This window comes from Gymnoscopelus microlampas (assembly GCF_963454915.1).
Source record: "Gymnoscopelus microlampas genome assembly, chromosome: 12".
NCBI classification, from domain to species: Eukaryota; Metazoa; Chordata; class Actinopteri; order Myctophiformes; family Myctophidae; genus Gymnoscopelus; species Gymnoscopelus microlampas.
Window position 1 is genome coordinate 8,809,055 of NC_139949.1, and position 16,611 is coordinate 8,825,665.

General features: G+C 41.7%; 1 protein-coding gene across 1 annotated transcript in view; it reads left to right on the forward strand.

Annotated features, from left to right (window-relative positions):
- Positions 1–14,897, forward strand: part of rars1 (arginyl-tRNA synthetase 1) — a 31,016-nt gene extending 16,119 nt beyond the window's left edge. The window contains exons 11-15 of the mRNA XM_084074536.1: positions 882–991; positions 7,143–7,248; positions 10,707–10,879; positions 12,445–12,692; positions 14,565–14,897. Coding sequence (XP_083930662.1) covers positions 882–991; positions 7,143–7,248; positions 10,707–10,879; positions 12,445–12,692; positions 14,565–14,674 — 747 coding nt within the window. The 3' untranslated portion in view covers positions 14,675–14,897. The remainder of the gene's footprint in view (positions 1–881; positions 992–7,142; positions 7,249–10,706; positions 10,880–12,444; positions 12,693–14,564) is intronic.
- The last annotated feature ends 1,714 nt before the right edge of the window (positions 14,898–16,611 follow it).

Genomic DNA, 16,611 nt, shown 5'->3' on the forward strand with positions numbered 1-16,611 from the left:
TCAAAGTTGTATTTGAACAGTTGAAGTGTCACGGTTTAAGACATTTAAAAAAAGAGCATCGGGTATAAAAACGAATCTAATGCCGTAGCAGCAGCGAGGATAACATCACGGTTAGATAAATAGGTAGATGGGCTTTGATTGATTGATTGAATACTTTATTAGCAGTTTGCAAAAAATAGCACAGGGAAAGTACAGTTCAATACAAGGTCTGCTAAGAGGTTTTTAAACCCAAGAAAGCCTATGGCTTGTTTCCATTAGGGTCCTTTGCACTCAATTCATTGAAACATTAAATGACAGACAAATATACTCTACTATGCAAAGACATCATTAACAGTTTGAAAACAGTTTGCTAGGCTTTGACTTTTACAAGGGCCAGCATCAAATTGCAGCCACCTGTAAGTGCTCTTTTAGAGAGAGAGGTTTTGAAGGAGAGTAGGGATTCGCACTCCTTTACGACTGTTGGTAGGGTGTTCCACATTTTTTTGTGGCATAGCAGGAGAACAAATGTAACCCCTTGTTGGAGCCAAATCTGGATTGGACGTGATTAGTGGAGCTCCCACTGGTGTTGTGATTGTGGACCTGATTGACGTTTTTGAAGTAGTTTGATAGGTATCTTGTAGACCAGTTGCAAGGCGACCGGTAGGTAGAGAGAGATATAAAGATGGATGGGAATGGGATAGATAGATAGATAGATAGATAGGATGAAGATAAAAGAAAGGCAGAGCGATGGCTGGATGGATGGAATCTGTTTTTAGGCGGATAACATTCAATTATATTGTAACTCTGACATATGGCTGGTTCACTGTACGGTTCACATGGCATGACATTTAAGACATGTCATTGACTGTGTGTGTGTGTGTTTGTGTGTGGCCCAATCACAGGGCACTCACTTCCAGGTGGTGTTCGCTGCGGCTCAGATGATTGGCTGGTACGACCCCCAGGTGACACGAGTGGAACATGCAGGGTTTGGAGTCGTCCTCGGAGAGGACAAGTAAGAGCACACACACACACACACACACACACACACACACACACACACACACACACACACACACACACACACACACACACACACACTAAATGTATAGTCCTAAGCCTAACCCCAACCTTAATCTTTTTTCTAATTGTAAACGTATCTCTAACAATGTCTTATTTATCAAATTCTACTATACTTGTGGGGTTATTTGATCCACACTAATCTCTCAAGAACAGATTCTGCTCTGCGTTTGAATCTGTCGGGGGGGTTCGTCATATCGCGTACGCACTGGCCTACACGTGGGCGTGCCTTCAGATCAGGAAGCAGGCCGCGCTTTACCCAATCAAATGTAGTGGGCGGGATTTACGTGTCTGCCGATCCTTCCCCACTAGAAACAAACCGAAACTCATTTAACAATAGCGTCCTCGGAGCAGACAAAACCACGGAAAGATATTCACATTTTAACTTGCTCTTTCATCATAGAAACAAGTGGGCTTATAACCAAAACGATCCATGTTCTCTGGGAGAAGTGGTGTTATTGTTAGTGGGAATGAAAGCATAGTCGCACCACCGGAAGTGAAAGGCTGAAGGCAGACCAAAACCCCGGTTTCCTTGCGTACGTGTGCTACGTCGACTTCCTCCCAGAGCCAAGTGAGATAGTAAAAAACAGCAGAGGGCGCTGTTTTTCCTTTTCATTTGGCGATGGGTTCCCAGATTGGGTCCACACACACACACACACACACACACACACACACACACACACACACACACATTCACTCTGTCCATTCACTCTGTCCATTCAGTCTATTAAGCTGAGACCTGCCATTAAGCCTGTACTATTTTAAAGTCTGACTGTGTCACATTCATTTCCGTAGTCGTTTTGGTGACACCTCGGGTAGCTCTGTGTCATTACAGCGGATTGTCTACACTGAAGTACCGCTCAAGAATAAATGCTGCAGGCTTCTAGCGGCCGGGCATATTTTATATAGAAGTTGGCCGAAACTGTATTCATTAAGTCTTTGACTGTCAGAATAATAGTGTAATAGTGTGACGCTACTGCCAGTGAAAACGAGCGATTTTACTGTCAAATCGTGGAATATTCTCCGTGACCGCCGTCCTCACGGAGATCGGCTCATTACACGCACGAGGTTCTCGTAGTATAGGAACAAAAAAAAAAGTCCGCTCGCGGTAATCCATTGCATGCTGTAAAGCAAGAGGAACGGAGATATAGCCATTTCCCCACAGGAAATATACAGCAAGTAAACAAGCTTAATATTTTTTTTTTAGATGACGTCAATTCCGGGTCTGTCGTCATCAGGCAGTGAAAGCATCATTTATAGGGTAGATAACAGCGCCATCTGGTGGAAAACCACTGAAAACACAAAAACTCATCAGAACTCGTCAGTGGCAGGCAAAGAGTCAACGTAAAAAAGAATAAAAAATGAATATGTGTCGGGGCAGACCCTCACACATTAAATAGTTTTTAATAGTGTTTAGATAATTCATTTAAATAGTTTTTAATAGTGTTTAGATAAGTCATTTAACAATAACTGATTTCATTTGATTTTGTGAAAAATATACCATTGAAAGATTATATCAAACACAATCTGGGAACCCATTCGGTTTTAAAACAAAGACGAAAAATAACTCGGTTTGGCCCCTCCCCTTTCTTTGTCCACTTCCTCCCGGGTGTGTTTATTCCTACTAACAACAACACTACATGTTTTAGGGCAGTGGTCGTGCAGAATATTATTTAATTGAAAAGCTTAGATAGTGTGACCTTTTTGGTCAAGGTTAATTCACAGCATAACGATAATCCCTCCACAGTTGATCCCCCAGAACATTGTTGAAGATTTCCCAGAACAGTGGATTTTTTTTGGGGGGGGGATTTGATTTGGGTCAGTCATGCACAACCCTAATGTGCATGAGAGAGAGAAAGAGAAAGGGTTTTTAAGCTCACACTGAAACAACAGAGGGAGGGCGACCGGTGCCAAAGCAAAGGAATAATTACAACCGAAAAGATACTAAACTAACAGCCAATTATGCTATTGGGACTGGCACGTCTAAGCACTGGGGAATAGTTATTCTATCAGAAGACACACGCACACACGCACGCACGCACGCACACACACACACACACACACACACACACACACACACACACACACACACACACACACACACACACACACACACACACACACACACACACACACACACACACACACACACACACACATTTTAGATTTCTTTGGGCTATTCAAAAATAGCAGATCTACAAGCTCATAGCGCGGCACTGTATATCTGCTATTTTTGAGAAATCGTGAACATTTTTGCAAATCTTTGAACATATATATATTTTTAAAGCAAACATTTGTAATATAATTTTGTTGCAGGGACCCCCAGAAGCAAAGATTTTAGTTACAAATGTTCGCTTTAAAAAATATATGTATTCAAAAGATTCGCACAAATTAAAGCGAACATTTGTAACTAAAATCTTTACTTCTGGGGGTCTCTGCAACAAAATATCTTTACAATTGTTTGCTTGAAAAAATATATATTCAAAGAAAAAAATAATAATAATATTTTTCAAAAATATTGTTTTAATAGCCAAAGAAATCTAAAATGACAGAAATGCGTTGCTGGATTGAATGTGTTAAACAGCAGGATTTAGCTGAGAGTGTAGGAAAAATAAATACTAATCCCCTTTTGATATCCGGAACAAATCGCTGGTCCAGACAGACAGACTGTACCACTTACCCCGTGAAAATCCTGCTCGTTTCCTTACGTCTGCATATCATCTCCAAAGCATTATTATACAACAGGTAAGTTCCGACCAGGCTCTCCAGCTGTTCTGAAACGAGCATGGCGGCACTTCTAGTCCGATCTCAAATGAAAGCAAGGATTTGCAAAATATAGAATTATTACTAATCACAATATAAATATGATTACTCCGCTGCTGTTCAGCCTTGGTGTTAACCAATAAGATCCTCATTGGATTTGACTGTGCTGTACAAATTAGATTTAGTCTTAGTCATAGTCTTTTGAATAATATTCCACTCATATTTTAGTCATCCAAAATGTTTTAGCTTTAGTCCAGTTTTAGTTGACTAAATATAAGCAATTAGTCGACTAAATCTACAGTAGATTTAATCCACCACATTTTATTTTGGCAGGCCTTCATGGCAACGTAATACCTGATTAATTAATACTTGGCTGTGTGACAAAATAGCCGATCTACAAGCTCATAACGCATCTGTAGATTGTCTATTTCCAGTGGTGGAAAGTAAATAAGTGTTTGTGCTTTACTTTACTTGTACTTTACTTGAGTATTTCCAATTTTCAATACTTTTACTTCTACTCCACTACATCTCAGAGGCAAATATTGTACTTTTACTCCACTACAATTATTTGCAAACTTTAGTTACTTTTCAGATTTAAATTATGATATTATGAAACATACATTAACCACTGTTAGCTCTATTTTATACCTAGGCTATTTGAAAATAGCAGATCTACAAGCTCACAACGCGCTATTTTCAAACATTTTAGTACTTTTTCTTTTGGTACTTTAAGTACATTTTGATGCCAATACTTTTGTACTTTTACTCAAGTAATTTTTAAATTCTGGACTTTTACTTGTAACAGATTATTTCTATACTGCAGTATTGGTACTTTTACTTAAGTAAAGAACTTGAGTACTTTTTCCACCACTGGCTATGTCCAAGCATAAAATGACCTCTCTTAGTTCTACTGGATCTCTCTAATCAGAGCCTCAGTGAACGCAGCATTAGTCAATGAGGAAGTAAGTATTCCGGGACATTCAGTGAGAACAAGCGCTTCCCTGTAAACCCAACACCACCCACGGGTCCTGGAAGTGACTGCAAGCTTGTTGTTCTTGGTCGCGGTACATCCAGTGTTTGTTCATTTGCTGTGGATACTCATTGGATGACACAATTGTGGCGGGTAGAGATGACGCATGCATAATTCATAGGATATGGAATACTAAATGAGGTCAAAGATGGAGCAGAGCCAAGACAAAGATTATGGAAAGCTCCTTTTTAGCTGTGTTCTTTTGGGGGGGGGAAATACTTGAGGTGCACATGTTGAGCAGAGGATTTAAACCACACCATGGGACATGTGGACATGGACTTTGATTCATACGCTGCCGTACCACAGTGTTGCTCGCCGAAAATAGCCGATCTACAAGCCCCACAACGAGTCACGAATATGGTCATTTATATAACAACAGAAGATACGTCACAGGATGTCACAGGACACTGTGTGTGTGTGTGACGTGTGTGTGTGTGATCATCTACCCCCTGCGTGCGCTCAGCTTGTCAAGTCTGAGCGTGTTTATGAGGAACAACATGATTGATGGATGACACAAAGCGCTAATGTCTCATTAAGAATGACACACACACACACGCACACACGCACACAGTGACCACATCAACGTTGGGCCCAGGGATCTAATTTGGTGTATGTGCATGTCCATGTATATTTTAAAGCTTTGTGAGAAGTTGTAGCATTGACACCGATCAATGGTACAACGGCGGGCGGGCGGGCGTATATGTACACACACACGCACGCACGCACGCACGCACGCCCCTGGGCACAACAATACATATTATGTGAACAAGTTGTTTAATGTGTGCTGTGTCTCAAATGAGAGAATGATATCTATAAGCTCACAAGACCATTTAGCCTTGTGAGCTTATAGATATCCCTATATAGATGTCTCTTTAGTGCACCATCATGTTTCAGATCAACCTAATGGTCCCTTACGGGTACCGAGGTGGCCAGCCCCCCCCCCCCCCCCCCCCCCACCCCCAAAGGTGTCCAGAGGTCTCAGGTGCCCACTATTAGCCAGACATGCAAAAGTGTCACTTTTCAGCTACAGTCACCTTTTTGAACACAAATAGGGCAATTGTGTGACACCTGACCCGAAAGAAAACAACATGTTGTCACCTTTTTCACCTCGGGGCTGTTTGCATGCCTGATTAGCAGTTAATAGTATTTTACATTGCACAACCCTGTTGACCGTTGTATAACATGGGGGCTTAATCACTTAAACCCTGTACTGTATACTTGGTTCAAATCCGCGATTGACTTATTTTCGTGAATTTGTCAAAACTACACTAAACCGAAAACAGACGATCCATGTAGAACGGCTCTTTTCTTCAAATGTTCACCCCAGAATCGTGATGCTAGCGGCTACGTGGTTAATCGGACTAATCGATTTAGTTTATTATAAAAAGTTAATTTTATTTTATTTGTGTGGATTTGTTGGATGTATGAAAGAAAACAAATATGCATTCATCTATAAAGATATGGATAGAATAATCGTTAAGGAAATAAGGGATCGTTGCATCCCCAGACCAGAAGTGTGTCTCAGCTTTTTCAAGAGGGTTTAAGTCTCCGCGGGACGTAGAAGCTACAATACCTGGAATCCTCAATAAATCTCCCAGCGTCGCGCTTCCCTTAATCAGTCTTACACCCGGCGGGAGGTCATCCCTGATGTTGTTGGCACAGCGGGAGCCAGAGGCCAATGGCTTAACACTCCGTTAAAGACTTAACAGGCACCTAACAGGCTTTAGAAGACCCCCCACCTGTGTCCCATGCCTGAGGTACACACCACACATCCTAATAACTCACACCTTGACGTGCAGACCACCGCGTGGAAGAAGTACTCCATTTGAGTTTTTACTTAGAAGTAGCAATACTACAATGTAGAAATACTCTGTTACAAGTTCCAAAATCCTGTATTCAAAATGTTACATTTATACGTAATGTGGATGACAATGTATCATCAACTAAGATTGTCAAGTATTGGTAAGCCTTATATCCATGTGAAAGAGCTCCACGTCTGAGCTATGTCATTGTTAAAACCCATCATGTTATCACTGCTTCATCCGTCCATTGTCATTTTATTTGTTGATGCTCATCACGTTCTGTGAACCCAGCAGTCAATAATGTAAGCTTTCATTTATTAATATGGAACAAATACAAACATTCACATTTTGTAAGTAGCACATCATTACGAAATATGTATTAATACATGAGATTTTCAAAAATATTTACAATTCGTCACTAAAACCATTATTTGATTATTGAAATGATAATGATTAACTGTGTGTGCGTGTGTGTGTGTGTGTGTGCGCAGGAAGAAGTTTAAGACTCGGTCAGGAGACACGGTGAGGTTGATGGACCTGCTGGACGAAGGTCTGAAGCGATCCATGGACAAACTGCAGGACAAAGAACGAGAAAAGGTCAGTGGACGGATTTGGAGCAGTGATTCTCAACCTGTCTCATTTCAAGGACCCCCATGATGAGCATTAGACCACAGACCCCCATTTGATACCATTTTTTATCTCTGAGACCCCCAATCTAAACTGTTAATTCCTCTGTGTTCATTGAACTCGGAGAGTGTACAAATAGAGACAGAGAGACAGGTTTAGAGTGAGAGACAGATAGGTGTGCGGACATACAGACAGACAGACAGACAGGTGTGCAGACCTTAGACAGGTGCATGATGAATATGCTCTATGCACAGCAGCCATATTGGAAAGAAATTGGGCCTCTTCCTTACTTCCTTCACAGGTTTTACCAATGAAGGTTTTTTTCCATTTCATGTAGCACAGTGGTTCTCAAACCTTTTAATTTCAAGGACCCCAATAACTCTGAGAGTGTACAAATGGAACCAAATGGACCCTTACGGGTCCATTTGGTTCCATTTGTACACTACCAGAGTTACACACCCGTAAGGGGCCATTTGGTACCCCCTCAAGGAGCCATGAGGGTACCCTGTCCACACTTTGAGACCCACTGGTGTGGGACAATATCAGCACCCTAACTCGGTTTGACCAGAATGGAACAGAGCCTTCATTTGAATCATTGGTAACACCTGTGAAGGAAGTAAGGAAGAGGCCCAATTTCTTTCCAATATGGCTGCTGTGCATAGGGCCCATTAGAGCGGTTTATATGAACGGGGTCGAGTCACTCCGCTCTGCGTCATACAGTTCACTTCACTACACCTTATGACAATTTTGATGTCTCACAAATGTGTTGGACTCTATTATTGAGATCAGATCTCGTTTCAACAGCTAGCTATGACGGCAGTCATAGCTAGCAGTCGGCAGTACTGTGTTGGCTCTGACAAAGAGCACTGTAAGGCCAGGTACACACTGCAGGACATTAGGTCCGATATTGCTGTCGCCGACCTTTTTTGGCGCTCGCCGACAAAACCTCCCGACCTGAAGCAGATCGGCCTTTGATCGGCGAGATAATGCTCGCTGTGTGTGAAAGGCTCCTGTGGAGTATTTTCCAAATTCACACAGATCTTGTATGGGGGTCTATGGCACGGTAGGCATATCACAGGATACGTCAATTAAAATGAATTGGAATAAACACAAATGTATGTATTGGGTCTGACTCTGGAGATAGCATCCTAGTGCACTATCCTACAGTGTGTCAGCCCTTGTCGGGGATCAATCGTGTTGTGAAAACCACGACGACATTATGACAGCCGATTTCAAGAAATAAACTCCTGCAGTATGTTATGCTTAACGATCAGATGACCCCCCGACCACTTTAAGGTCCTGCAATGTGTACCTGCCTTAAGACACTCGGGGAATACCAGTGCAACTGCAGCTTTTTACTGTTTGGAAGGATTTGCCAAGTGCGTCCCCCTCAGTGATTCTCAACCTTGTAACATTTCAAGGACCCCCAATTTGATTTAGTTGCTGTTGGGCAGAAGTCTTTGAAATTTAAAATGGTTGAAAACCATTGCTAGAGTCGTAAAAATCTTCTCTTATGGGGGTCCCTGGCATATCTTTTCAAATGGGGGTCCTTGACATGAAAAAGTTTGAGAACCACTGCTTTAAGCCACACAGAGTGAATCCTGGTGTAAAAAAAAACGGCAGCTTTTGGTTTTTTTTATACCTGTTTTGAAGGATTGTCCAAGCGCGTCTGCCTCCCTCTCTCCCTGTAGCCTGTTGATTGGCACACGGTACAGCATGTACAACAGGTGTACAGCTACTGGACGGATGCCTGCAGCTCACAGTCTGCCGTCCCCCCACGGCGGAGGAGACCAAGTTTGACTTTGAAAGCAGCAGTTTGCAGACGGGCCGCTGTGCCTGTCAGCTGTTGTTGCATCCTCCTCTGAGCCACTGTATACCAAACAGAGGGGTTGAGAGCCCTTTTTTGGGGGGGGGGGGGGGGGGCTGTGGACCTGTTTTTGTGAGGTCGCAAGTAATTGTTATGTAATGTTAACACATTGGGTGCCAGCATTTTTTCATAACAACTTACGTTGGGTGCCAGCATTCTCCCCATTGACTGCGCTTTACTGTTTAAAGCTCTAGACTCCACGACGAGCAAATCCATGTAAAAAAAAGCATCCATTCATTATACATAGAGGTCTCGTACAATCGGGGGGAAAAAATTAAAAACATTCGGTAATCCGTTCCATAGTTGCAGCCAGTTGAAAATAGTCAAAAATAGTCAAAAATACATTGTAAAAAAAAAAGTACACAGGAGCCGAGATACAGGCTTTTGAAGTCATAAGTTAACCAGGACGTGGATTAAAGTCGAAGTCTTCGAAAAATGATATCTCCTGTTGCTGTGAAAAAAAAAAAAAAAAAAAAATTGAAAAAAAAAAAAAATGTTTTCATTTTTTTTTTTTCAAAAACAGTATATATATTGGCACTCAACAGGTGTATTTGAAAAGAAGTATATATACGGTTTTGGCACCCACAAAGCCTTTCAATAGATAAAAAAAAAAACGATCCTTAACTTTTAGAATGTAAAAGACTACAGGTTTACCAATATCCAATGTTTTCAGGGATTTTTAAAAGAATAGTGAAAATAGCTCACATGAGCTTGTAGATCTTCTATTTTTTACTATTTGGGAAAAAAATGTCTTAAGTGATTACTTCATTTTCTAAGATTGCGCGTCCCGGGCCTGGGAGACCCTTGAGCTGAAGGAGCTGGGGGTGTTGGTTGTCCTGTCTGAAGCATACAAGCAGAAACTCTGCCTTAAAAGGACAATCTGAAGGTAAAGCCAAGCACCCAGCGGTTCCAGTGGAACTGCAGTAATGTTGCTTCTTGGACGGTTTGGGATAAACTTGTGCCAATCCCGTTTCCCAGAGGCTTGCTGTTTGCTTGGCGCGGTCGGCTAAACGCACGCACACACACACACACACACACACACACACACACACACACACACACACACTGATCCATACGTACAGATCCAAACAAGCCCACACAAACTCAGACACAGCATATGCATGTACAGACACACACAGAATGTACGTACACGTGAAGGTGACTTTACACGCACACACACACACACACACACACACACACACACACACACACACACACACGGCGGTGTGGGTGGTATTGTTGAGTACAGGACAGGCTTCTGTGTTGTATTTGTTGAGCAACATCTTCACTGTCTTGAAGTGGCTGTAGAGCTCATCTGTTCAGGGTGATTGTATTGTCATCTTGTAGTTTGTGGTTTATGTGCCGTTTGGTTCTGTCCTGTGTTTGTGCTGCTGTAGTATTTTATGGATGACAGCTCTGTGTCTGTTATTTCTACTATTCTGTCTTTTGTTTCATTGTGTTCCCTTGTCCTCTCCTCTCCTCCTTTCTCTTCTCCTGAAATTCTCTGTTAGCCTCACAAGTATAGTAAAACAAACGTATGTGTGTGTGTGTGTGTGTGCAGGTGTTGTCTGCCGAGGAGCTGACCAGCGCCCAGCGCTCGGTGGCGTTCGGTTGCATCAAGTACGCCGACCTGTCCCACAACCGAGTCAACGACTACGTGTTCGCCTTCGACAAGATGCTGGACGACCGAGGAAACACCGCCGCCTACCTGCTGTACGCCCTGACACGAATCAGGTATTTATACAGTGCACACAAACATATCACCCCCCCCCCCACACACACACACACACACACACACACACACACACACACACACACACACAAATTAAAGTTCTCAGTCGCCATGACTGATTTCAGTCATTTGGATTCCATAGAAGCCAGCATGTCTTCAATGGAAGCATGTTGCGCAGCGAAAATAGCCGATCTACAAGCTCTCAATGCGTAGATAGGCTATTTTTGGTTATTATTTAAAAATTAGAGCTTTTGAATTGGTCAATCTAGTAACATGTTCAGAAGCATCTTCCATAAAACCACAATGATCTCGGATACTTCATAAAAGCAGCGGTTAAAAGCCTCAATCTTGTGATTTCTGTACCTGGTTGGGAGTATGTAACAGCAGGATCAATTTTACTAAAACATCATAATTGTACATAATTATGTGTTAATTGTTTAGGGCATTGGTTCTCAAAGTGGGGTCCGAGGACCCCCAGGGGTCCTTGAGGGAGTTCCAGGGGGTCCCCAGCTAAATGATAGATTAGGCCCCCACTGGACCCTTATGGATCTGTAACTCAGAGTTAAATTAACATTGATTTTACAATATAAATTGCGGTCCAAGTGATAGAAATGCCATTAAATGGGGGTCTGTAGCCTAATGCATGTCAAACTGGGGGTCCTTGAAATTAAAATGGTTGAGAATCACTGCTAGAGCCGTAAAAAATCTTCTCTTATGGGGGTCCCTGGCATATCTTTTCAAATGGGGGTCCGCGGGCTAATAAGTGTCAATTTGGGGGTCCTTGACATGAAAAAGTTTGAGAACCACTGGTTTAGGGAAACAGCGCTAGTGTGGGCTCACTTTCACATATCGCACATTAGGACACACACACAGTTTTTACGTCGCAAGATTTTGCTGTGCTTTAATCCATGGTCACACAATATACCTGCTGTATAATCGAATCTAAGCATTTCAACACAAATACGGGTAAAAACATTGATAATTGGTGGTCTAGGACTCTCCAAAATTGAGATTGGCATCGATACCCAAAAATCTGTTAGACTCTTTAACACATCCACCGCCAAGGGCTAATCTCATAATGTGCTCACCACTGCCAAGCTTTTATTGTTGTTTTTTGTTTTTTTCAAGTCGCCATAGGCTCCGTTAAAATCCTTTAGAATCCGCGATCCACTGTAAACATCGTCCACATGTCCCTTTGTGTACTCGTCGAGACCGCGTGTCATAAGGAGGCGCGATGTATGAGTTCTGACCGTATATGTTAACATGGGAAATGCGAGGAGAAAAAACTACAACAGACAAAATGGAGTTATAGTGTGCGCGTTAGAATAGAGGCGGACGGGAAACAATTACTTCTGGGTAAATTCCGGGTCACTTCCGGTGGTGTTACACTGAAAATGGTCCCCGAAAAAAAAAATTGATTTTTTTTTTTTTTTTTTTTTTGAAAAAAAGGAAAAAACACCCGCACCGTAGGACTACGGTTTCGGCGCTTAACAGTTGGATTTAACGGACCGTAGGACTACGTTCTTGGCGGTTAATGTGTTAATAGTGAAATTCTTCTAACCTGTAGGTCCATCGCCCGTCTGGCCAACCTGGACGAGGCCACCCTGAAGAGGGCAGCAGAGAGCACGGAGATCGTGCTGGATCACGACAAGGAGTGGAAGCTGGGCAAGTGCATCCTGCGATTCCCCGAGATCCTCCACAAGATCCTAGACGACCTTCTGCTGCACACGCTCTGCGACTACCTCTACGAACTGGCCACTACCTTCACCGAGTTCTATGACACCTGCTACTGTGTGGAGAAGGACCGACAGACCGGTAAGGATCAAGCTTGTTGTAGTTAACCAGGGGTGTAACGATACAGTCATTGCATCGATCAATCGATCTTAGTTCCAACAATCCAACTACATCGATATGTAAACGGCAACTACTACTTCTAGTGTAGACTGAAAGAACGAGCCTAAATATTGAATAAAAATAATAAAAACGTTCTGGGGCTTCACACAAAGGCCCCGGTTTGTTTATCTGCAGTTAAATTACTCGCTAATTTTATCATCCATCAATTAACGCAACACGCCCCCAACCCACTTAACGAGCTGTGTGTCCGTGTTGCTCGTTAACGACTTAATTTCTATTGGCTTTCTCTTCCCATGATGCTGGAGGAGGCGGGGTCTTAACTCATTGAGTGCCACAATCCGTCAAATCCGTCACGTGGCCTGACGCCCAGAGCGCCACGATCCGTCAAATCCGTCATAAAAAAAAATTCAAAATAAAAAAAAAAATTCAAAATAAAAGTTTTTTTTTTTTTTTTTTTTTTTTGGGGAAAAACATGTTCAGAACCCAAGATATGATGATTTGAAGATTTGCTGCTCCATCCACTCCTTGTTTAACCTATAACTTAAAAAGGCTGTATCTCGCTTCCTAAGCACTTTTTTTTTACAATGAATTTTGGCTGTGGCACTCAGAACCAAAATTCCATTAACATGAATAAATAAGTTTGGCACTGAATGAGTTAAGGTCATTCGTTTAATGGGGTCTAATGGCCTGTTGTTATTGGCTGTTGGAATGTGATGGACTGCCATTTACAATGCACCTTGATCCTTATGGTGTGTGTGTGTGTGTGTGTGTGTGTGTGTGTGTGTGTGTGTGTGTGTGTGTGTGTGTGTGTGTGTGTGTGTGTGTGTGTGTGTGTGTGTGTGTGTGTGTGTGTGTGTGTGTGTGTGTGTGTGTGTGTGTGTGTGTGTGTGTGTGTGCGTGCGTGCACTCTGGTATTACTATACTTGTGAGGGCTAAGTGGCCCCACAAGTATAATAGCATTTAAGAAATGGACAATTCTCCTGGTCCCTCTCCAACTAACTAAGTATAATTCAGGCTACGGTTAAAAATGGCAGAAAACGTTTTTTTTATATAAAATTGCTGTCCTAAAATTGTGTGTGTCTCTTTCTCTAACTCTCCCTCACCTCTACCGCCATCTGTCTTCCTTTCATCATGCTCATGCATTCTCTCTATTGTCTTACCTCTGTCTCTCTTCTCCTGTACCTCCGTGTGTGTGAGTGTGTGTGTGCGGACACACACATGCTGCCCTCAGTCAGCGTGTAGTCTTGCGAGCCAGACTGTTGCCTCCCACAATTTCAAATGCTTTCGTCATACAGTCTGGAAATTATCAAGCAATAAAGCGGATGTGACGCCTCCTCCTCGCTTTCGTTTCGTCTTTACATTTGTGCAAATTTATCCCAATATAAATCAAAATCATCTAAGCATATCTCTGCTGTCCGGCAGAAACCAGCGAACTCCAAAATGAGGATCCAATGGAGTTAGCTGGTTTTGTCAGAAGCACTTTTTAAATACTTTTCATTGGTTCAATATTTTTTTTAAAGACGTAAAGGGTGTTCAATAATATAGGAAAAAATGCAAAAGCTGAAAAATGGAGTTAGCTGGTTTCTGCCGGACAGCAATGATGGCTTGCTGCTTAGCAGAAATAAAAAAATAAATTAAACACATTTTACGATATTTTAAAATATAATTTTGTGAACAGAAAAAGCATTCAGAGTTTGTGGAGTAGTTGTCTGACTACGGGAGACTAGCGATGGAGCCACTCTGCCACAAATAAACTCACATACTAGAAGAACCAAGTTGATTAATTGCAACACACAACAGACACATTATGTAACGATGTCTCTCTCTCTCTAGGTGAGGTCATCAAGGTGAACATGTGGAGGATGTTACTGTGCGAGGCCACAGCAGCGGTCATGGCCAAAGGATTCCACATCCTGGGCATCAACCCCGTGCACAGGATGTGATGTCGTCATGATGTCACATGAAGCATGTCACAGCAGTTAACATTGTTAAATCCTCCCCCTCGACCTCTGTCACTTCAGTCCAGCACAAGTTGATGGAAGATACATGATAAAGAAATAAAGTTTTGTTTGAATGCCCATCTTGGGCATGTAAAAGTTACGATTTTATTGGATTCATTCACAGTCTTGGCATCAGGTTCTGAACAAAGCAAAAACACACTCTTAACATTAAAACCGGGTACATCCAGTGCCAGCGTTTCTTACCGTTTACGCTGATCGTTTTAGAGCTGTAGAAGCCTCCCCGAGGACAAAGGGTGTCTGTGCGATGGTCGAGGGTCCCGTCTAACGACTGGAACAATAATGTTTCAAGCTCACAACGCGTCGCATCATGGACGCGTTGTGAGCTTGTAGATCGGCTATTTTCAAATAACATCTTGCGGGGAAATCATATTAAGCAGATCTGGCAACCCTGAGCAGGACACTCTTATCCAGAGCCAAGTGTTGGATCAGAATAAGCAGAGTAAACATGAACTCTTCAAGGTAAATAGTCACAGAAGTGGAGAACAATGCAGTGCCTCAAAGGAAGCTGACATTGATTTAAGAAAAAGCTAATCTTAAGTAACAAACCGGTTTCCTCCTGACAGTGAGGTAGATGGATGATCCATCTGTTGTTGAAATGCACAAGGTCTCTCTCATGCACACACACACACACACCAACTTCTTGGTGAAGTTTCAAAAATTCCCCATCTTGCTTAACCCCTTAAATCCGGGAACGCATCTCTGTCATTTTAGTTGTCTTTGGCTATTAAAAAAATAGCAGATATACCTAGCTTGTAGATCTGCTATTTTTGAGAAATTGTGGACCTCTAGCAAAGATTTGAGTTACAAATGTTCGCTTTAAAAAAAAAAAAAAAAATATATATATATATATATATATATATATATATATATATATATATATATATATATATATATATAAAAAGATTTGCACATATTTTTAAGATTTTTCAAAAAATAGCAGATCTACAAGCCCTATGAGCTTGTATATCTGCTATTTTTGAATAGCCAAAAGTATGAAACAATGGTTATAGCTCGACTCTAAAATGACGCAGTATGCGTTCCGGGGTTGAATGGGTTAACGCTCTTGGAAAGTTGCCCCTAGTTAGATCCCACTTTAATAACTAAGGGAGTACAGAAGGGTGAGTACTAAAACACACAATTACAGTCTGGGGGGGGCCTTCCCTGCTGGGTGTATGTGTGTATCTATTTAATTAACTTCATCAAATGGGTGTATTCATCCATACAACATGCTGCACACAAAACATTGTCGCTGCCTGTCGCCGGGCAGAAACCTTGTATCTCTAAAAAACGCAAAAAATAAAAGTCAAAATGTCCGAGCTCACAGTGCATGGCATCGCAAATGCGTTGTGAGCTTGTAGATCTATTTTCGGTACTTTTGGGTGACACTCTTGTATGATAAAGTAGGGAATTCATTTATGTTATATTTGAAATGTGGAGATATGAGGTTTCTGCCCGACATCAGCAATATTCACTTCAAACTTCGAAGAGGAAGCTGTGATTGTGGGTTTATAGCAGTGAGGCAAAGTAACTTAAGTACCTTTACTAGGTGTAGGGATGAGTCCGACTATTCGAATAGTCGTTTGTAGGATAAAAATCGAATATTTAAAAAATATTTAAAAAAATAAAGAAATACAAAAATACACTTTTTTTTTCAAAGTTCTGTTGCAAAGGCTATATTGTTTATTTCACCACGTCTTTAATAGTTTAGTTACAATAATGTAAAAGATGTACATGCTACTGTCTTTGTTAATTTCTGAAAATCAGTTTATAGGCCAATGCAATGCTGTTATTGTAACCTATGAGTCATTTGATGAAAATCCCCAGAACAATTTCACCCAAACAAATCCCAGTCAAAAGTT